A 22,561-nucleotide genomic window follows, 5' to 3' on the forward strand; every position below is an offset into this window, starting at 1 on the left:
AGGAGTCACCGGGCCTCTTCGGGAGGGAGGTCCGCTCACCTCTTACAGAGGAGGCAGACCCCAGGCCGGGTGCTCCCCTGAGGCGTAGGGTGCGGCCCCGGGCGCCGCCACCGCAGCGGCGCCGAGGGCCGGAGGTGCAGTCCTTCCCCAGGAGAGAAGGCGAGTCGCTACCGGCCGCTCAGTCAGAAGGTCGAGGGAATAGCGCGGGTGTCCCTCGCCAGCCGGCCCTCTGGGAACAAGGCGAGGGCGACAACCCAGGGGGTAGGGCTGAGGACGGCAGAAATCAATCGTGGGTACCGGCGCGGGGTCACGCATAGGAGAGAAGCGGGAGAGGGCTGATGGGGGCCCCAGGGCGCCTGGGGCCGTGGCTCTGTCTGTGGACTCGGCGGGCGCCCCAAAGTCTGGGGCGGCCACAGCTCCAGCTCCGCCGGCTCCGGCTGGAGACTCCAGGCCGCAGTTTCTCCTCCTCCCGGCGCCTTCTCTCCAGTGAGGAGCCGAGCGCGGGCGGCGCGGGGGGAGGGGTGGCGGCGGAGAGAACAGCCAGTTGTTTAAAATCCTTCTAGAGCAGTTTCTAATTCCCCCCTTGCGCCCGGGTTCGGAGGGGGGAGGGGGGAAGGAGAGCGGGTGGAGGGAGGAGAGCGGAGAGGGAAGGAGGGAGGGAGGGAGTCGGGGAGGGAAGGAAGGAGGGAGGAGACTGCCGCTGAGGCTGTAGCCGCCACCGCGCGCTTCGGCAGGCCGGAGGGAGGGGGAGACCTGTCAGTCTCGCGCGTTGCCTGGGCGAAGAGGGCGGAGCTTTGGCGTGGGGCGGCCAATAGTGGGGGTGGCTGCGTGGGTCGCCATGGGGACGGGGCTGTTCCCGGGGAGGCTGTGATGGGTTGACAGGTGCGTGACAGTGGGAGCTGCTCTCGGCACAAGCATGTACGGCAAAGGCAAGAGTAACAGCAGCGCCGTCCCGTCCGACAGCCAGGCCCGGGAGAAGTAAGTGTCTCCGCTTCTCACCCACCTCCGCCTTCACACGCGCGCACACTCACGCACGCACTCGCACACTCTGAGAGACACAGACACTCTCCGCCCGGGGAGCGCCGGGGGTGGGCTGGCAGGGGGAGGGGTACCGCGATGGGGGCGTGTGGTGCGGGGAGCCGCGCTTTCCCTGGAGGTGCGGGCGCGGGGCGGGCGGCCGCAGGGGGCTGTCGGCGGGAGGGAGCGGGTGTGTTGAGGGGCGGCGGTGGTGCTGGTGGCGAGGATGGAAACTTGTTTGGGTGATTGAGGGAAATAACCCGCGGGTTCACCTTCCAAAGTAACTTTAGAGCTGGGGTCCGGGGCTGCGGGGACCCGGGAAGCCGCCGGGAGTGGCGGGAGGGGCAGCTGCGTGTAGGAAGGCGCGCGGTGGGAATGTGGGTGTTTGGCGGGCCGGCCAGGGTCGGGGCCGGGTTCGGGGAGGGCCGCGCGGTGAGCGCGGCGGCGGGGGCCTGGGCGCTGGGGCTCTGGGCCGCGAGCGCGGGGCGAGGCGAGGGCGGCGGTGCCGGGCGCGCGGCGGGCGGAAGCCGGGCGTGGAGCGGCCGAGCGGGGCCCCGCGGGGCGCGGAGACGCGCGCGGGGCGCGGAGGGCGTGGGCTGGGTGGGCGTCCGGGCTTTCCTGGGCAGCTACGGACGCTGCGCCCGCAGTCCCTCGCGCGGCGCGGAGCTGGAGCTGGGGCGGGGGCGGGTGGGCGCCGGAGACGCCGCAGAAGTTTGGGAGTCGGAGAGGGACCGAGTTCCCGGGGAGCTAAAGTGTGCTGACGAGAAGCCGGATCCGCTGGAGGAGGCTGGCGTTTCTGCCTCTCGCAGCGGACCCAACTCCGCGGCAGCGGCTGGCGAACTTTTTGTGAGGCTGGCAGCCCCCGAGCGGTGGGAGGGGCGGCCCCGGCAGGGCGGTGGTCGGGGGCGCGCGAAGGGGAGTTGTGGGAGCCGCCGGGGGCGTCCGAGGAGGGCAGCTGCGGCGGGGAGGGGCAGTGGTCCGAAAAGGGGTTTGTGGGAGGGGAGAAGCGTTCAGGTGGGAAGGAGCCGCTTGGTTACAGTTGTGGGGGGATACAGGTGTTAACTTCGGTGGGAGCCCAAGAGGCGGCTGGCGAGAACACAGCCCCTCCCGGCCCGGGATACCACTGTCACGGCACACTGCAAAGCAGAGCGGTTTGCTGCTATTCTTGTGCACTTGTAACGGTGATTTGGTTGTTACTAAAAATGAGAACGAATAGTGACTGTGACCACTGAGGAAGAACCCCCCTTCTTTTTATTTTTTTTTAATTTTTAAAAACTGTGCAACAGATCAGTGATTCCCAGTAAGCACTTAAACTCTGAGAGTCAGGGTTATGCTTGTCATTGAACGCACCCGTCTTTCTGAGGGGGTTCAGACCAGAGAAAAAGTCTGAGAGCATCTCTGAAAGGTACTTTGGTTACCTTGCGCACGGAAATAGCTGCGTGAATAAAAACCGAATGCGCAGGCGACTGAGTTTCCCTCCTTGCTTTAGGCAGTCAGTCTCCCCCTGAAAGTTTCGTGTGCCCTAGGGATGGGAACATTTCCTAATCTTTGTATTGGCAGCAACACACTCAATTCCCATAGGATTTAGAGGTATCAGGCCTTGATATAGCAAAGCAAAACAAAACAAAAATTTAGAGAGACTGGTTTGTTTTTTTCCCAAGAGATATTTTCTGAGCTGCATTCAGGATTTTGTTGCTGTGACAAGGAATGTATAAAAGACATAGAGTTATAGCCTGGTTAAGAAACGGCAGTTAACTAGAATTGAAGTTTTGAAATGCTGTCTCATTTGTGTGCATTAATCATTTTGTTATAATGTGCCTGATAAAAACATCTGAAGGAGGATGTTTTAATGATTACAGAATATTTGAATTTCACATTAGTCAGAGTGAAGGAATGGAAATGTATTGAGGCATAATATTTTGGGGGTGACTGAATTTGAGAATCAAAGTAATTTTAGATTTTAGGTGAACTCCCAGGAAGGGGTGAACTTTAGCTGAATCCCACTCAGTATCCTGATGACTGTTTATTATTTTTTTTTTGTTTTAGTTTTTTTAGTTTCTCAGATAATAACAAGGAAGTTGGAACTTGTATAACTGTGGTCCTTTCTAACTCTGATTCTGTGATTTCCCATCAGGAAAACAAGTAATTGCCACTTTGCTGTCAAATCTACCAAACTGAACACCAAGTAAGATCTACTCTTGTGAGCAGATGAGGGTTCTGCTAGATGGTGCTATTTGATTTAAATATGTTTCTTCCATTCATTTCAGTTGGCAGCAGGAATTCTTGACTGGTTTGCCTTGTGAACTAAATATAGGTGAAGAGGCCGCTTTTGGAGAATTGACAATGACTGTTCTGGGTTAATTGTCGTTGCATTAATTTCTAGGTGAATGTTGTTTGAATCTAAGACAAACATCGACGTAGGTTCTGTCTTATAGAATAAACTTAATTTCATTTTGGTGGGAGAGTTGATCTAATCTCTTGGTTTTTCTCTTTATGTTTACTTGGACTTTAATGGCACTATTCTGCAACAGTGTACTAACATCTGAAGGTAGGAATCTTGAAGTCATTAAAATGGATGTCACCAGATTTTTGTTCTTAATTTTTAAGGTAACAGATTTTAAAAGGTGAAGAATTCACCTTTAGTAAGCAAATTAGAACTGTTCTTATCTTGAAAATCACAGAAATAATTTGTTTCTGTAACAAATATGCATTTTAACAAAAACATTCTGCAAAAGGAGTCATTATTATAAATAATGGCATGCTTAGGAAATAAGCACATTGGTTTTGTAATCTATCAAGCAATGTGTTTTCTAACATGAGTTCACAGTGAATAGTTGACAAGTGCTTACCTGTATTAGATCTTTGTTTTGTCTTTCATTAGGAAGTTACTATATGAAATACTTGAAGTGAATTCTTGGTTTGACATAATTCCTGTAATTTCAGTATACAGTTCTGAACATAAAAATGACCAGGGTAAGATGAGTTACTTACTCTGTCATTTTAAGAAAAGCAGATCAAGTCTTAATTATAGAGGGAGTGATTGAAAACCCTTGGAGGGAGGTGGGATGTAGAAATTGTAATTCTGCTCTTGTTAGGTCATTTCTTCCTTTAGCAGGCTTTATAACACTAATCGCAGTTGTAATTAAGTAACTGTGGTTGGCTGTTAAGGTCTTACTTTCCCTAAAATATAAGTTTCTTGAGGGTAGGAGATTATGTAATGCTGTTCCCTAAATCTGTAGCATCCTACCCTAGTTCAGGAAGACAATCTGGTACACTGAAAAATGTATCTTTCAGCTTCAACCACAGGTTCTAAAGTTAGAGAAATTTCTTATCTGAGGTATCTTGAAGATTAAGGTGCCTTCTAATATCAAAAGCATCAGTAATTGTTATTGAAGATGTTAGACTCAAAGGAATTTTTTCAATGACCTCCAAAATAAAGACTTGTAAGTTTGAGTTTCACATTCTTTAGCTTAGTTGTATTTCAGAAATACCCCTAAACAACAACACAACAAAAATAACTATTATATATTTGCCATCCTGTGTGCCAGTCACTATGTTCAGTGTTTTATGTATATTTTTTTCTGATTCTCCCAACAAATCTACAAGACAGGTGCTTTTTTTTTTTTCTCCATTAAAGAAATATGAAAACTAAGGCCCTAAATGGTTAAAGAACTCACCAAGGGATACCATGCTAGAAAATAGGAAAGCTGGGTTTCTAACACAGATTTCTCTAACTTTAGAACCTGTGGTTGAAGCTGAAAGATACATTTTTCAGTGTACCAGATTGTCTTCCTGAACTAGGGTAGGATGCTACAGATTTAGGGAACAGCATTACATAATCAGATGTAACAGACTTTAAAGATTTGATCAAATACGCAATCTTAACCACTGGTGCACCCTGATGCTTTGCAGATATGTGTATGGTGTGGGAGAAGGCACAGAAATTTTAGGAGTGAAAGTTGGAAGCCTAACATAATGAGGAAAACTTGTTTCTTCAGATCCCTCCCCCCAGGAATTTGGTTTGATTACTTGTTTTAAAGTTAAAGATAATAGTTGTGAATAATTCCTATATGAAATGTTGCTAAACTTAAAGCCACACAGTATGCCACACTGCAGAAAGAGTAACTGGTACCTGCAAATGGATGAGTAGTGATATTAATTTTTTATTAAACTAATTTGATTCTTTATGTAATAGCACAGAAAGATGAATCTGCTAGAAAGCAAAATTGGACATAGAAGATACACATAGTATGTGTCGACTTTTATTTAGTAAACTAGCCAGAAACTACAAGAATCAAACTATCTAATCTTGAACTCTGAAAAGTAACTTTGGCTTTTAAATTTTCAATCTTAGTTGAATATACCAAGAAGCAAATACCATATGCTTATTTCAAAGTAATTATAGTGTAATGAACATTTAAATGCCACGTCATATAAAAGAGTTTATAGGGATTAATATCTGCCAGCATCACCTTGTTCTCCCCTTCTACCATTAAAGTAATTAAAGCATTCTCCCATCATTCAGGTACCCCCTACAAAGAAAAATGACAAACCTTTCTTCCTTTCAGAAGGAATAAGGCGAGAAAAGTAATAGAGATCTTTTCAGAAACTTATTTGACAGCAACTGGCTCAATTCAGGATTTCCAAAACTAATGAAGGAGTATCTTATGGAAATGAAATTTTGTATAAAATATTAAATTGCCCCTCCCCCTTTCAGTCTCTAGGATGTTCCCCCAAAATACAAGTTGTTTAACTTGTATCCAAAATGTCATGTTAGCTTTTGATTGATCTTTCTCTGTTGTTTTAGAAGTATCAAAAAAAACCCTATTTTTAAGGAATGTATCTAAAGAAAGAATCTGTGTAAGATGTTCAGAGTTAAGTTTTAGTATTGTTTATCCAGAGATTAATTGTGATTCTTAGAAGTAGTAGTAATATTGTAATTTTTTTTCAGAGCTGTGAAAGAAAAAAGTTGAAAGTTTTTAGTTTCATCCTTTCAAAGCCAGTTTGCCACATAAAACTAATTTAGGATGCAGACAAAATCACTACACTTTAGTTGTTCTGCAGTAATAGACCAAATATGCCTTTCATCTTTAATCACTACTAGAATTATTTTGTTTTAAAATTAGAGCATACTCTGTGGAGCAGGGGCTGGAATACCCAGGTTGCAGTTTATTAATGTTTATTAATATTTCGCCTCAGTAGTTGAGAGTTAAAAGAAAAATTTGGGGGAAAAACAATTCAAATTTAGAATCTTCTTTCTTCCATAGAAATCGCAACCATTGCATTAATCCTGGGACATAGGATTAGGACAAAAGTACTGAGTTTGAAAGACATGGAATTACTGGGAATATGTAATTTAAAAATAGGAATTCAAAATTATTTTGGAACACATGAGGTTATTCTCTATTATTGTGTGTATGTTATTGCTTTGCCATTGGTGTGGGAATTACAGATTATATATTTGCATGCTAGTGACGTGAGCCTCTGTAAACGTATGCTAAAATATTAATATTATTAAGAACTTACTGTTTCTGAAAGGGTGGACTTAAAATAGTGTTGGAACAATAGAATAAGATTCATTTGTTAATATCTGAAGCATTTGGAATATAAGTAATATTCTGATTTTAAATGTTATCAAACTTTGTGTGTATTTTACAAATGTAACATGTATTCATGCAAGGTTTTGTTAACATGAGTATATAACCTAGCATAACTTGGACTGTGAGAGTTACTTGACTATTAGATTAAAACCCTATACATACTACAAAAGGTGATCTGAAGGGTGGTCCACCAAGATTAATGTCTTGCCTGTTTTCAGTAGTTAGAGAAATAGCAGAGGCTCTTCTTTTACAAACTGTATTTTATTCCTTGTGTGAGAACATTAAAAAACACGTGGAAATACGGACTACCCAGGGAAGAATAGAGTTTTTCCAGATAACTTTAACATTTCTGATTCGTCATAATTGGTAAACGCTAATTTTTGTCATATAGGTTAATAGTTAGGAATTTTTGAAAAGTGGAAGTATTAATGTTTTTCTAATAATTATAGGACCAGAAATTCATCTGAACTCAAATCAGCCTGGGCAGTCTCAATGCAGTGGAGTAATTAATATTTATTGTTTTGTTCATTTTTTAAAGACAAACTTCAGTCGGTGTCACTTCTTTAGAAATGACAAAACTACTCTCATCGTTTCCTTTAAGAATGTTAATTACATTTCATGTATGACCCTAAACAGCTTTCAGACAATAATGAGCCATTGTTAACGTTTTAAATCACAGTTCAGCTAGAGTGAGCATAAACGAATGACCTGGCAATCTCCTATTTTTGATCTTCTCTGTTAATTTTGCTTCATGGCTATAATGTCAAACAAGTAGTACAGCACAGAAAAAAAATTGTAGAGGCTAAACTATAGCCCTTTGTTTTTTTTTTCTAGTTTTAAATATTTTTGTAATTGTAGGTGTTAAAGAGTATGGTTGTAATTACAAATATAGCTTTAATTTTTAATTAGTTTTGAATCTACAGCATATTAAAATACTGATGAAATATTTGTAAAGGCAAGAATAATAGATGAAAATATATGTGGCTCTGTCCATGTAAGTTGGGAGAGGAATTGATGCCAGAAAAAGGCTCTTACCTGAAATTAATATGATTTATTTTAGTGATCTGATATTTGCCTGATTCTCCTTTTATTTATCTATTTTAGATGAGAAAAAAACCAAGAGCTGCTTTATTAATGGAAGAAATCTAAGTAAATATCTATTAAAAATGATCTCATTTTAAATAGAATTAAAGTGAGTATTTTCTGTAAAATAACAAAGTCCTAAATAGTATATAAAGAGTTCGTGGAGTTTTATCATAGAAAATTATTGCTTAATAGTAACATTAACAGCAGTGCTATCATTTGAGTATCTTGTTTGTTTGGCACTTGTCTGCATTATCTCGTTTAATCCCCTCAAATCCAGTAGGCTGTAGGTACTGTTTTCTCTTAATGTTGTAGAAGAAACAGAGGCTTGAATTTATTAGGCTTTTGGCTTCAGGTATCAAAACAGGAGACAGAAAACAGCTTAATTAATCAGGTTTAAAATAAATCTCACATAACAGGATGTCTAGAAGTGGTGGAGTGTAAGAGTTGATTCATTGAGTCAAGAATATCAGGGTTCAGGATCGGGTTCTCTGCCATCCTCTTGGTCTTCCTCTCAAGAATGTAGCAGGCTGCCTCAGGTTCCCAGCATCACTCCCTTACACACTCAAGTGTAAAGGCAGGAGGAAGGACAGGGTTTTTCTTTCTTTGTGTCTTATCAATCAGGGAGGAAAACTTTCCATTGAAGTTGCTTAGGAGACATCTTCTTATTCCTTATTAGAGAGAACTACAAAATTTCTTCCCCTAAACAAATTAGGCTAGATGTAATGGGATTACCATAATTGGCTCACGTGAACTACCTAAACAAAACTTGGGATCTTTAGCAAGGAAGATGTATTTTGAGGATATAAGGAGAATAAAAGGAATCCCTGCTTTCATGAGACTTTCAAGTTTGAAGGAGAAATATATAATAATAAGCAAATAAATGTACTAGGCAACTTCAAATAGTCATATATACTATAATAAAATAGTGTGATGTAGTGTAGAGAATGATTGGGAGGCTATGTTAGATTGGGTACTCAGGGGAAGGTTCTTGGAGAGGACATTTAAGCGGAGAACTGAGTAATTTTGAAAGAACCAGCCATAGAAAGACCAGGTTACGGGATATCAGGCATGTCTAAACTAGTGAGGAAACTTCTCAGCATCAAAATAATTGCTCAAGGATATGTTAAATGTGAGTGAAAATTGGGATGAAGAAGCTATACTTCCCTTGTTTTGTTTTGAAAATGGAGGAATTGGGTGTTGGATTCAGTTTATCTGATCTTCCTAGATAATAGGGTTGATGTCTTTTATCTTTCAAACCCTAAGGATAAACTTTTTCTAAAGGACAGTGGGGCTTTTATAATAATGATAATAGAAATAACTAAGATTTATTGAACACTTACAGCCTACTGGGTTAACAGAGGTTGGTACAATTGGCATTATTTTTCCTAAACCTTCTAGATTGGATTGGATACCCTCATAGCAGACTCTTTTATTTCTTTCTTACATTTATTATAAATAACGAATTATTTGTATTATTATTATTTTTTTGAGACAGAGTTTTGCTCTTTTGCCCAGGCTGGAGTGAAGTGGCACAATCCTGGCTCACTGCAACTTCCACCCACCCCTTGGGTTCAAGCGATTCTCCTACCTCAGCCTCCCTCGTAGCTGGGATTACAGGCATGCAACACCACACTTGGCTAATTTTTGTATTTTTAGTAGAGAGGGAGTTTCACCATATTGGCCAGGCTGGGCTCGAACTTCTGACCTGAGATGATCTGCCTGCTTCGGCCTGCCAAAGTGCTAGGATTACAGGCATGAGCCACCAAGCCTGGCCATTTGTGTGATGTTTAATGCCTCATCTTCCAGTTAGATTGGAAACTCCAGGAGGGCAAGGACCATGGTGTCTTCTTTACCATCATATTCCCACTGCTTAGCACAGTGGTTGCAAGGTTTTGTGATTATGTATTTGTGGAATAAATGAGTTAAGGATGTAATGAATTGGAAATGTGTCACAATAGTCTATCACCATATCTAGCTCATTTTCTCCCCAATACGCCTAGTATTTGGTGTAAAAATTAATGTATTTTCTAAAAAACATTTTTCTATAATATGGACGTTTAGTATTCTTTCTGTGAATTTCAGGACTATGGAAGATTATATTATGATGAAATGTGTGTATATTTTTAATGTGAATTTTTGACAGATTTTTTTTCATTTTCTTTGTGTTAAATTTAATATAAATGAAATTGTACTTTATAATTTTCAAAATATTTTAATGTATAGTACTTTGTTTTACTTAAGTCACACTATAATTGTATGAGCTAGGTGGTATTTCCATTGACTAGTAGTATTTATAAATGGAGATTGACTTATGCAGCTAGGGTAATACAGATAATATGTGGCAGACCTGAGCCATATTTAGAGTTTTTTGGTTCAGTATTTCTTTCATTATGCTACAGCTGCCTCTTTTATGATGAGAGATTCATATATATTTAAGAAGGTTTAAGTGTGGATTTGATTCAACAGAGAACCATAGATTAGATGATAGTTAAAAGTTTATGTCAGTACTTTCATTAAACAAAAAATATTGTTACAGTGTGTTAAACACAATCTGTAAAATTACTTACCTCCAGAAGTGCCACATCATGACTAAACGCTGATTTTTGTTTGAAATCCTTATGCTTTTGTTACTTAAGTGGATAGGTACGGGACTTAGGATAGTTTTGGGTTTTGAATTTGTTAAGACAGGCTAATTTTTATCAGTGAACTCTTCTTTATTCCTTTGCCATTTAGCTTCAATTTGGAGTACTGGATTAGGGGTAGGGAAAGGTAAGGTTTTTTTTGCTTTTATACCTCTCTCTAACAAGGGAGGAAAAGTCTTTCAGTATGAATTGTTGAGAGAATATTCTTTTTCTTTTTTAATGTGGTAAAATATATATAACCTAAAATTTACCATTTTAACCATTTTTAGGTGTACAGTTCGGTGGCATTAAGTGCATTCACATTATCGTACAGCCATCGCCATTCTCCATCTCTAGAACTTTTTCATGTTTCCGGACTGAAACTCTGCACCCATTAAACAATCACTCCCCACTCTCGCCTTCTCTGTGCCCTTGACAACTACCATTCTATTTTCTGTCTCCAAGAATTTGACTAGTCAAGTTATCTCATATAAGTGGGATCATACAGTATTTGTCTTTTTGTGGCTGGCTGCTTTTGATAGCTTAATCCCCATAGCAGCTTCGTAGATATAATCCCCATTTTACATATGGAGAAATTGAGTCTCAGAGGTTGTATATTTTGTCCAGGGCCACAGAGTAAATTGTATAGCCTGGATTCAAACTCAGGTTTCTGACTGCACTGCCCATTTTAACTATTTTGACTCAGTATGTTTCATCGCTTAACATGGGGGAGAAATTGTAATGGAAGTTGTGGAAGGTGGCCTGAAGGTGCTATGGGATTCCTGAAAAAAGGCATTGAATCTAGCCTAGGGCTGTGAGACTGTCAGGAAATACTTCTAAGAGGATGTTTATTGAGAGGCTAGCATTAGTCAACTTGGAAGATGGGGCAAGTAAAAGGTATTTTAGCCAGAGAGAGAAGCATGACAGCAACACGAAGGCATTTAAAGGTATGATGGGAGGGGAATGTACATATTCACCATTTTTAGTTGGGGTGGGAGGCAATAGAGGTTAAGAAGTTAAGGGAAGATTAGAAGCATTTTGTATCTGCTAGAAAGGGGGATAGAATTATAGGTACCAAAAGTGCCCCACAGATAGCTACAGATTCTTTGGCTGGTATCTGAGATTTAACCGCAAGGATGTAGGTGCTCACCAGAGAGGAAGATGCCAGTTAGGAACTCAGGTTATAATTTCAGATAGAGCTGTTTCTCATTCTGTAACTAGAGGCGGAGTAATCCGGCATAAGTTACTTTATTTATTTATTTATTTTTTTGAGATGGAGTCTCAGCTCTGTGGCCCAAGCTGGAGTGCAGTGGCCGGATCTCAGCTCACTGCAAGCTCCGTCTCCCAGGTTCACGCCATTCTCCTGCCTCAGCCTCCCGAGTAGCTGGGACTACAGGCGCCCGCCACCTCGCCCGGCTAGTTTTTTGTACTTTTTAGTAGAGACGGGGTTTCACCGTGTTAGCCAGGATGATCTTGATCTCCTGACCTTGTGATCCGCCCGCCTCGGCCTCCCAAAGTGCTGGGATTACAGGCTTGAGCCACCGCGCCCGACCATAAGTTACTTTAAACTTTGGAGTCAGGAATATGTGATATCTAGGAAAAAAGGATCCTATAATTATGAGTCTCTTTTGTTGTCTCTTCCAAGCAGCATATAGCCTGTTGGACTTTTTTTGTTTTGTTTTTGGACGAGGGCACCTGGGAAACTCCGTGTGATACAGGGAGCAGTAGTAGTGCAATCATACTGGTTCTGTTACCTAGTCATTTCTGTAATACTGGCTATTAGAAAAAATAGAAATAATTTCTTTGTTTTATTTTTTTCACATCATTATATGCTATTTGTCATTTATAATTGGATTAAAATTATTTGATGATTATACATTATCAGTATATTTAAGCGATAGCTATCCTGGGAAGCTATTAAGGTGTTTCAGTACATTTTTTTTTTTTTTTTTTTTTTTTTACCCTGGATTAAACTTAGTGACTGATACTGTTATTCCTTCACTTAGCAATATTGTAATGGAAAAACTTGAGTGATTTTCTTGCTATCAGATACATTACACATACATATACACACATATGTGTATGTGTGTATATCTTGATAGTAGTTTTCAGGTAGGTGTTCATCTTGGGAATGACTTAGTAATTAATTTTGAATTCAGATTTTACTGAGTCAGTTATGTAAGTAAGTGAGTTGGACTTACGAATTCAGTGCCAGAAAGATTAGGGTATAGGCAAGTTTTTACTGAATTATTAAAGGTTGTTGATGCTTTTCTATAAGATAGGAGTATAATCGACAAGAGTAATCATTGACAAGATAACATAGAAAGTACTGGCAAAAATGCTGCTGGCTGACAAAATGCTGTTGGGTTTGTATTAGGTCCCCAGCAGAATAGCAGAATGGCTCCCTTGAAGGGTTAATTGTATAGAATCATATAGAATTGTACAGAATAATAATTGTATAGAATAGCCTAAGAAAATAGAGCTTCTTAAAAGGCTGGATTTTGCCAAAATAGCATTTAAAATGTTTTTAAAACTTGTTAACTATTTTATACTGTAAATGTATATATATATTTTATGAGATGGGAATCATATTTATTCTGCTATCTCCCCACTCCGTTATTCATTAAAAAAATGTTAACCGTCTGTTATATGTCAGCCTCTGTTGAGCCTTCCTGAGTTAGATCTTAATAACCTGGCAATCTGCCCATCAGGAACTCCCCATTCAGAGGGGCCTCACTATCAGCCACTACCACACTGGGTAGCAAGCACTATAATGGGTATGCTGAAGGTGCTATGAGATTCCTGAAAAAAGGCATTGAATCTAGCCTAGGGCTGTGAGACTGTCAGGAAATATTTCTAAGAGGATGTTTATTGAGAGGCTAGCATTAGTCAGCTTGGAAGATGGGGCAAGTAAAGGGTATTCTAGCCAGAGAGAGAAGCATGTACAGCAACATGAAGGCATTCAAAGGTATGATATATTTGGTGAACTGCAATAAAGCTTGTAGGGATCAATCTGGCAGATTGAATACGAGCTATTTCAAGAACAGCCTTAAATGACAACTTGACCTGGGAGATAAACAAATTTTTGTTTTTGTGTTTGTTTTTTGGAGACGGCGTCTCACTCTGTCACCAGACTGGAGTGCAATAGTGCGATCTCGGTTCACCGAAACCTCCACCTCCTGGGTTCAAGCAATTGTCCTGCTTCAGCCTCCCAAGTAGCTCCCAAATATGTAGTCTCCCAAGTAGACTACAGGCATGCGCCACCATGCCCGGCTAATTTTTATATTTTTAGTAGAGACGGGGTTTCACCATGTTGGCCAGGCTGGTCTCGAACTCCAGACCTCAAGTCATCTACCTACCTCAGCCACCCAAATTGCTGGGATTACAGACGTGAACCACCGTGCCCACCCCGAGATAAGCAATTTTAAGCAGAAAAGTTACACTGTCTGAGGTACATTTTAGCAGAATTGTTTTGGAAATCATGTGGAGCGTGGAGTAAAAGGGGAGATTGATCCATTAGGAAACTATTACTGTAACAATACAAATGCTTATAGTGTCATCATTTTTCTACACCAATACAGTGGACATTTCAGAATGTAGAATAGATCAGACCTAGTGGCCTAAGTGTGAAAATCGGGATTTTTAAAGACGGCTGCAATTGTTGGTAGAAGTTTTAGTCATAGACTTTGGGATACAGGAGGAGGACCAGGTAATTTTAAATGTGTAAGGAGGAAGATGCTGAGTTTAGTTTGAGATGCCATTAAGACCTAGCCATGGAGAACTTTGGGAGGAACTTGGATATGTAGCTTTTGAGTTCATGGAAGAAGTCTAGGCTGGAGATAAAGAATTGAGAAAGGGTAAGTGTAAGGACTAAGGCTTTAATAGGGTAAGTAATTTAGCCAAAACACACATGTTAAAGCTGGAATCTGAACTCAAGGTTTAGTTTATTATTTCTCTCTTTAAAAAAAAAAAAACCTGATTGAAATCTAACATTCATACAGAAAAGTGCATATATCCTAAACGTGTAAATTTGATGAGTTTTCACAAACTGAACACACCAGTGTAACCAAGTACCCACATCAAGAAAAAGAACATTACCAGCACTCTGGAAGCTTCATATGTGCTACCCACCTTGCTTGATTTTTAACAGCAAAGATCAGTTTTGCTTGTTTTGGCTACTTATGTATGGCCTATTTGTTTTTGCATCTTATACCATTTGAAGGCACAAAATGGGGATAAAGCCATTCTTCATGGGAATGTGCAGGGAGAAAGTGTGAGGAAATTAGAGATGGAAGTTCGGGGAATATTTAAGGTATAGGTGGAATAAGAGTTTGAAATTGGGATAGAAAAGAACAGAGACATATGAGGGAAACGATAAAGGACTGGCATCAACAGAAATCAAGAAAAGGGAGTATTGAGAATGGAAGGGTGAGCTACCATGCCAGATTTGTAGAATGAACAAGAAGGTTAAACAGGGCTGAGTTTTGTTTTGTTTTGTTTTGTTTTGAGATGGAGTCTCACTCTGTCGCCCAGGCTGGAGTGCAGTGGAGTGATCTCAGCTCACTGCAAGCTCAGCCTCCTGGATTCATGCCATTCTTCTGCCTCAGCCTCTCGAGTAGCTGGACCTATAGTTGCCCACCACCACGCCCAGCTAATTTTTTTGTGTGTGTATTTTGTATTTTTAGTAGAGATGGGTTTCACCGTGTTAGCGCCATGATGGTCTCAATCTCCTGACCTCGTGATCCGCCTGCCTCGTCCTCCCAAAGTGCTGGGATTACAGGTGTGAGCCACCACACCCTGCCAAACAGGGCTGAGTTTTTAAGAAACCATCTGTGACCTCAGGGAGGACAGTTTCAGTGGAGTAAACTCAAGTTAGCATACAGTGTTTTGGGAAATTGATATAAGATGAGGTGGTGGAGATGTCAAATGTGGACAGCCTTCATTGGAGAAAGGAAGCATAGAGAGAAGACTTAACTGGAAGGGGACATACTTTTTTTTTTTTTTTAACTTGGAGAATTTTGCAAGGAGGGGCAATAGTTGAGGGAATGTTTTTTGGTTTTATTGTGTTGTAAAGAGGTTTTGTGAACTCCAAAGTATTTTAAACCACTTTTATTATCATTAAAGGATGACCATAATGGGATGCTACAGGGGACATGGAAAGGAAAGCCAATAGGTAAAGTGGTTTTTAGCTTTAGTTAGATGGGTGTTGAAAGTGACTGAGTGTATGAATTTTTAAAAAGTGATTTTTGGGATGGATTACACTTGCTACCTTTTGTCAACTGATTTTTAAAAACTTTTTGAATTGTAGGAGATTAGAATTAAAGGGATCATTTCAAAGCGATGACTAGAAAATAACTTGTGGTACAATGAAGAAAACTAAATTAATAGCTGCTCACCCTCGCTACCAATCAGGCTATTAGCTTGTAAAGCAAAAATTTGATGGGAAATTATTTTTTAACTCTCCCTTGGTTAGCCAACTCTAACTTTTCTTTAGAATTGTATCTCTAAATTTCCTTTCTACTTTTTAAATTGGTAGAAGAGACAAATGAGAATACCTGAATAAAGTCCATATTTACAGAGCACAAATTGAGTCCATTTGATTAGCTTACTAGTACTCTTTAAAATACCTTTTATTATTTGAGTAATAAATATTCCAAGAAGAAAAATTTAGAGATACAGATAAGCAAAAATGAAGAAAATAAAAATAACCATATACCCTTCTAGACTTTTTAATATCCATACATGCATATACAGATTTTGATATTATTTAATAAGAAAAAAATCAAAGCCACTTGACCAAAAAGCACCCTTTTAAATACCAGGAGAAAAGGCAACAAAAGATAACATTTGTGAGCATGTATCGATTTCCAAGTTCCAATAAATACCTCCCTCAAAAACAAGTTTTTCAAAAAAGTTTAAATTCACTTACTGTTCATTTATTCATTAACTACTTTTTTCAGCATCCTGCTCTGTGCCAGGCACTGTATAAGGCAGTGGGCAAGGTAAACCCTGCCAGAAAAGCAAACAGGGCTTTTGGCATAGGGCCAATTTTGTGCTTGGAAGAAGTCCAGAAGTGAGAGAGATGGTGATGGTTTCTAGAAGCAAAGTATTCAGTAGTGCTGTAGTGTGTGTGTGTGTGTGTGTGTGTGCGCGCGCGTGTGTGTGTGTGTTTCAGGGTAGTAGGATGTTTTTGGAAAAGAGGTAGAGGCTACAGAAATAAGCAATGACCAATTCTTGAAAGCCAGCCTAAGAATTCTGAACTCATCCTGAGGCCAGTGGGGCCCACTCTAAGATTGGGAAGCAACTTGATCAGAGTTTGTTTTCTACCAACCTGAGAACAAGAAACAAGTAATCTGAAATACTCATTTCATTTTACCCAGGTGTAACAAAACACAGATGGATTGATTAAATTCCTTTTGTCATTTTTAAGAAGATAAGCTTAACCTCAGAGGAAAGCAAATGTACATATAGAAGTGATATAAAGTATGGTTTATTATCGGTGTTCTATTTTATGATAAAATTAATATTTTTCTCTGTCAATAAGGGAAGTTTATAAAATGTTGTGAATTATCATTTGTAAAGCATGAATTCTTTATTAAAATTATCTTATTATTTAAAAATACACAATCAGTCCTTTCTATCTGTAGGTTCTACATCTGAGGATTCAATCAACAGTGGATCAAAAATATTCGAAAATCAAAAATGGATGGTTTCATGTTCACTGATCAGTGTAGACTTTTCTTCTTGTCATTAGTCTCTAAACAATACAGTATAAGAACTGTTTACATAGCATTTATATTGTATTAGGTGTTATAAGTAATCTAGAGATGATTTAAAGTATAGGGAAGGATGTACATAGTTTATATGCAAATACTGCACCACTTTATAGAAGGGACTTGAGCATCCATTGATTTTGGTGTCTGCAGTGGGTAGGGGGTAGCCCTGGAACAAACCCCCTATGGATATGGAAGGATGACAGTATCTAAATTTAAAATTTAAGTAATTAAAACAAAGTTCTATGTAATATATTACTAATAGTATATTTGACTTTTACACAAATCTCGTGATTGTCTTATCAGAGCTTTGAAATGCAACTGATAGTATTTAGGGCTATTTATTTTTTGTTGTAGTTATCAAAGATACAATAAATTAGGTTTATCTCTATGTATTTAATATAATTTGCAACATCCAGCATGAGAGGAATTAAGTACAGTTTACAGCCATTGCTGTTCTAAGCAAAATTCTTAAGTGCTTTGATCATTAATTTAGCATGCTTATATTCATTTAAAATCGGCAATGAGGAGCATATGCAGGTCAACTTGATTTTTCTCTTGGTAACTGGAATAAAGTGACATTATTTGAAAAATCTTCAATAAAGGTAATGATCTTGGTATTAATTGTAAATTAGCTAGTTATTGGTAGGAGAGACAATGATTGCACTGGCTTCCATTAAACTTTGCTAGTTGATTATCTATATGGTGTGTACTGGGATTTGTTTATGTTATGGATATATACTTCTTGTCTGTTTTGCTTCTTTTCTGACAAGTCTAGGAGCTTTGAAGTGTTTAAGAACTGTGTATGTGTTGTAGTGGCCTGGTGTCATTTAGAATATACCTGAGAAATTGTGTCAAACTGCAAACTGAAACCAAAGTGAAAAATAGTTTAGTTTTGCCAGCCCTTTAAGGTATTAAAGATTGCTTAAAGATACTTTGTTATGTTACTCACTTTACTTATCACATTTTTTCTTAGTATGGAAGTTTTTTCTTGTTAATATGGAAGTAATATGACAAATTAAGTAATGGTGTTTTTATCTGTGTATTTAAGGAATTATAGAAGGCAAAGAAACAGGTATAAGTTAATGTCAATTTTCCATGTCTACCAATTCACTTAAGTAGCTTTAACCCAAATAAAAGGGTCTTGACTTTTGATTCTGATCAGAAAATGTCATCCTTTTGTCCATTTACTTTAAATAAGTAGTTATTTGTGGTACAACTTGCATATTTCTGATTGTTTCTGTAGTTACCTTTGATTTTTTTCGGATAATTGCAAGGCTGATGATACTTTGAAAATTTTTGGACTTCCTTTCCTTTGACAGAGAAGAGAATAGTTTCGTATCTTTTTAAATGCATGGACATTTAACTATTTGAAATAAGTGCTATTTAGTATTCAGGGCCCTATTCAGACAAAACTAGTGACTGTAACTGAGGCTTATGGGAAGTTTTCAATTTCCTAAGTTATATTGCTATAGCCACTGTACTGAGAAAGAACTACAGTACTGTCTAATTATGGCATTTGGTCCGATCAAGGTGAGTTATATAGAAAGGAAAAGGGAATCAAATATAGGATTAATCATTTTTTAGATTTTATAACAGATATGATTTGTCAACAAAGTTGGAGGATTAAAGAACAATTCCTGGGGCTGTTTGATTTTAAGTAATCCAATCTGGATAGATTATAATACATATTTTTTGAAATATGTAGCTTACTAGTGAGACTATTTCAGTTTTAAGACCAATGAGTTTCCCCCAGTGTGGCTTTAATGGGGGTTTCTGACCTTTTTTTTTTCCTAGCTGTTGATGTATTGATGGGAATCCCTACGACCATAAGTTACCATGGCTAAGACACTCATTTTTCTGTTGTTTGAAAGTTAGAGAGAGAAGTATCTCTCTTTTCCCTCTATACTTTTTTATTACTGTATGATTAGTTCTCTTCTATTAGTCAATATAACTGACTTCCAAGGTGCATTTTGCATTGAGTGAAATCCTGAGATTGTTGGAGCCTTCATATTTTTTTCCCTGTCAGTCATCTTGCTGCTTGACACTAAAATGAGCTTAATAAGATTTTTATCTATTATTGGAGGATTCCAGGCCTATCTGTTTTCCCTAGGAAGGCTACAATATTTAACAAACAAGGTTATTGAAATATTTTAGAACTTTAAATCTTTTGACGTTACCCAAATTGGAGGGCCTTGTAACTTTGAATTACTTTCTAAGACCTCTTTCCTTCCAGTAATGGGAAACTTATTTATTCAACATTTTAAAAGGCAGAAATCATTTTTATAAAATGTACTGCTTTCTAATTGTCTAAAATGACAAGCGATCACTTACCCAGCAGTGCACAAGACTTCCAAAATAGTTGAGCAGGGGGTGAGGGACTAGAAGGGGCGTGGGTGGTGGTGGTGGTGGTGGTATCGGTATGCTTTTTTAAAAAAGTATATTTACTAGAAAGGGCTTAAGATACTTTGCTTTTGTGATAGGTGCACTTGCACAAAACTCATTTTAACCTGTAGTCATGATTTCTTCTGTGTGACCCACCCGGAGTAACCAGGCTGCAAAGCATTATACCACATATAAAAGCAACATTCAGATGCCTGTTTTGCTTTTATTTATTTGCATATGTAATTTATTGTACCCGTGAAAAAAGGAAGTTCTTATAAAAAGCAAAAAAATAGGAAAAACAAGCAAATTGTCATTTCTTGTAGATTATGATTTAGAATTTAGGTAAAAAAATTAAGTTAGAGCGATTCCATTTAATCTTAGTACTGAGTTTTGATAACAATGTGTAAAAGCAAAATAATTTTATTTAAAACATTATGAAAAGATGCTGACAGTAAATTTACAGAGTGCATTGGTATTACTATTTGTTGGACGTGTTGGATTCCAGACTGTAAATTATTGTTACTCTGTTCCGTAAAGACTACTAATTTTTAATATATGTTTATATTGAAGTATTTATTCATATTATAGATCATGGATTACCACTTCATTCTGAAAAAAGAGAATTATAGTTTTCATATTTAGAAACTGAGAAAGGATTTTTTAAAATTGAAGAACCAGATGGTTTAACATCATATGCTATTAATTTTTGCATATTTTAGTTTCTGAAATAAATGTACATTATGGTTCTGATTGAGTATGTTTTCCTTTTAATGTAGCATTTCAAGGATTACTATGAAGACCTTCTAATTCACATAGGTGGATGATATTAGAGGTAACCTTGATTTGATGTAAGGCAGCAAATCAAAGACCATCTTTTGAAGCCCATTTTAAGGCCTTGAAATCCAGTGCCTCAGTGCACTGCAGTGATGAAGCAGCGGAAGTTTTTGTTCTCCTGACATAATTGAAATGAAGATAAAACTTTTCATTTCTCTGTTTAATATTATACTATCAATTACATTATATAATTTATTATAGCAGTATTATAATAAAAGACAATTCTGTTTGGGGTTTATCTTATCACTGTCATATCTTACATAAGCAACGGAGGAGAGAAACAAAATTTTGGGTATGATTCTTCCCAAGTAATCTACAAATTACTGGTTTGTTCTTTTTTTTTTTTTTTTTTTTGAGACGGAGTCTCGCTTTGTCGCCCAAGCTGGAGTGCAGTGGCCGCTGGATCTCAGCTCACTGCAAGCTCCGCCTCCCGGGTTTAGGCCATTCTCCTGCCTCAGCCTCCCGAGTAGCTGGGACTACAGGCGCCTGCCACCTCGCCCGGCTAGTTTTTTGTACTTTTTAGTAGAGACGGGGTTTCACCGTGTTAGCCAGGATGGTCTTGATCTCCTGACCTCGTGATCCGCCCCTCTCGGCCTCCCAAAGTGCCGGGATTACAGGCTTGAGCCACCGCGCTGGCCGGTTTGTTGTTCTTAAGGGAAAGAAAAGAATATCTTTTAACTTGGATGATAATCTCTTCTATAGATGTGTTGAAACCTGGAAATTGAAGAAAATCCTATTAATTGAACTTAATTTGAGTAAGGTAATTGACTTTGTGTTGTTTAGGGTTCTTTACTGAAATGGCTACTGCAACACTAGAAGTAGATAAACATTTTTGCCTGAAGCTTGTTAAGGCAGCCAGGAAATCTTTTCTCTTACTTGGCATAAGTAAAGATATTTTTCCATAGGATATTGCCAAAGATTCATTTGGCTTGGCAGTCGCATGGATTGTTTTGTGTTTGCTTTTGAGGGCAATAATTCTGCCCCATGAAAATATTAGTCATTATTATTACTTTTTAAAAAAATCTTTGGTCTTCTAAAAAAGATAAAGGGCCAATGTATAATTTCTTAGTAAACTATTAACATGTTTGAATGACCCAAGGAACATAATGATGTTCTGCTAATGACTTCATTCATCATCTTGCTGTCCCAGTGAGGTAGATATTGTACTCTATATTGTGGACAAAGAATCTGAGGCAAAAGCAGTTAGAAACTTAAGGGCACACATTTCAGTATTTATAGAATCTAAATTGGAACCCACTTGTTTCATTGAACATTTGTAGTTTAATGGGTATAGAGTTTCAGTTTTGCAAGAGGGAAAAGTTCTGGAGATCTGTTTCACAACAATGTGAATACATTTAACACTACTGAACTGTACACTTAAAAATGGTTAAGATCGTAAATTTTCTATGTGCACAATAAAAAATCTATTAGAAATTATTTTCGTTTGCTTATTAAGTACATTTTTAGTGAAGAATATTCTGGAGGTGAAATGTTCATCATTTGGCTCATCTCTTATCCAATATGAAACTGCTTCAATTTCATCACTTAAAAGGAACCTGAGTTTCTACTTCGGTTTGGACTAAGCAAAGTCTTTTCTTTCCTTTTTACTAGATTGTATTTCTTTTTAAAATCTAGTCAAGATAAGATATAAATCAGAATTATGACTTACAATTTATATTATGTGACTTATATTATACAAAGAATAAACATATCTGTCATTCTGAGAATCTCCCGCCTTTTTTTTTTTCTGAAAGCTCAAGTAAAACTGGATTTTTAGATTTTTAGATTTTTAGATGTTTTTGACTATGTAAAAATTTATTTTAAAGACCAGGTGTGGTGGCTCAGGCCTGCAATTGCAGCACTTTGGGAGGCTGAGGCAGGTGGATCACCTGAGGTTGGGAGCTCTAGACCAGCCTGGCCAATATGGTGAAACTCTGCCTCTATTAAAAATACAAAAATTAGGCATGGTAGCGGGCTTCCGTAATCCCAACTACTTGGTAGGCTGAGGCAGGAGGATTGCTTGAACCCGGAAGGTGGAGGTTGCAGTGAGCCGAGATTGCGCCACTGCACTCCAGCCTGGGTGACAGAGCGAAATTCCATCTCAAAAAAAAAAAAAAGTTTATTTTAAAGGTACACTTATTCTGTAATTTTGGTAATGATGAAGCATTTGTTTTAAAAATAGAGTAAAAAGTACTTGCGGTTTATTTTCATGAAACGGGATAGAAATCGCTCATCTCATTTAATT

General features: G+C 38.8%; 1 protein-coding gene across 6 annotated transcripts in view; it reads left to right on the forward strand.

Moving 5' to 3' along the window:
* The first annotated feature begins 704 nt into the window (after positions 1 to 704).
* SSBP2 (single stranded DNA binding protein 2) overlaps positions 705 to 22,561 on the forward strand; it is a 334,593-nt gene continuing 312,736 nt past the window's right edge. For all 6 annotated transcript variants that reach the window (XM_030927331.1, XM_010386037.2, XM_010386032.2 and 3 more), the window contains exon 1: positions 705 to 978. In XM_030927331.1, the coding sequence (XP_030783191.1) occupies positions 917 to 978 (62 nt within the window). In that variant the 5' untranslated portion in view covers positions 705 to 916. The remainder of the gene's footprint in view (positions 979 to 22,561) is intronic.

This window comes from Rhinopithecus roxellana, chromosome 3, assembly GCF_007565055.1.
Source record: "Rhinopithecus roxellana isolate Shanxi Qingling chromosome 3, ASM756505v1, whole genome shotgun sequence".
NCBI classification, from domain to species: Eukaryota; Metazoa; Chordata; class Mammalia; order Primates; family Cercopithecidae; genus Rhinopithecus; species Rhinopithecus roxellana.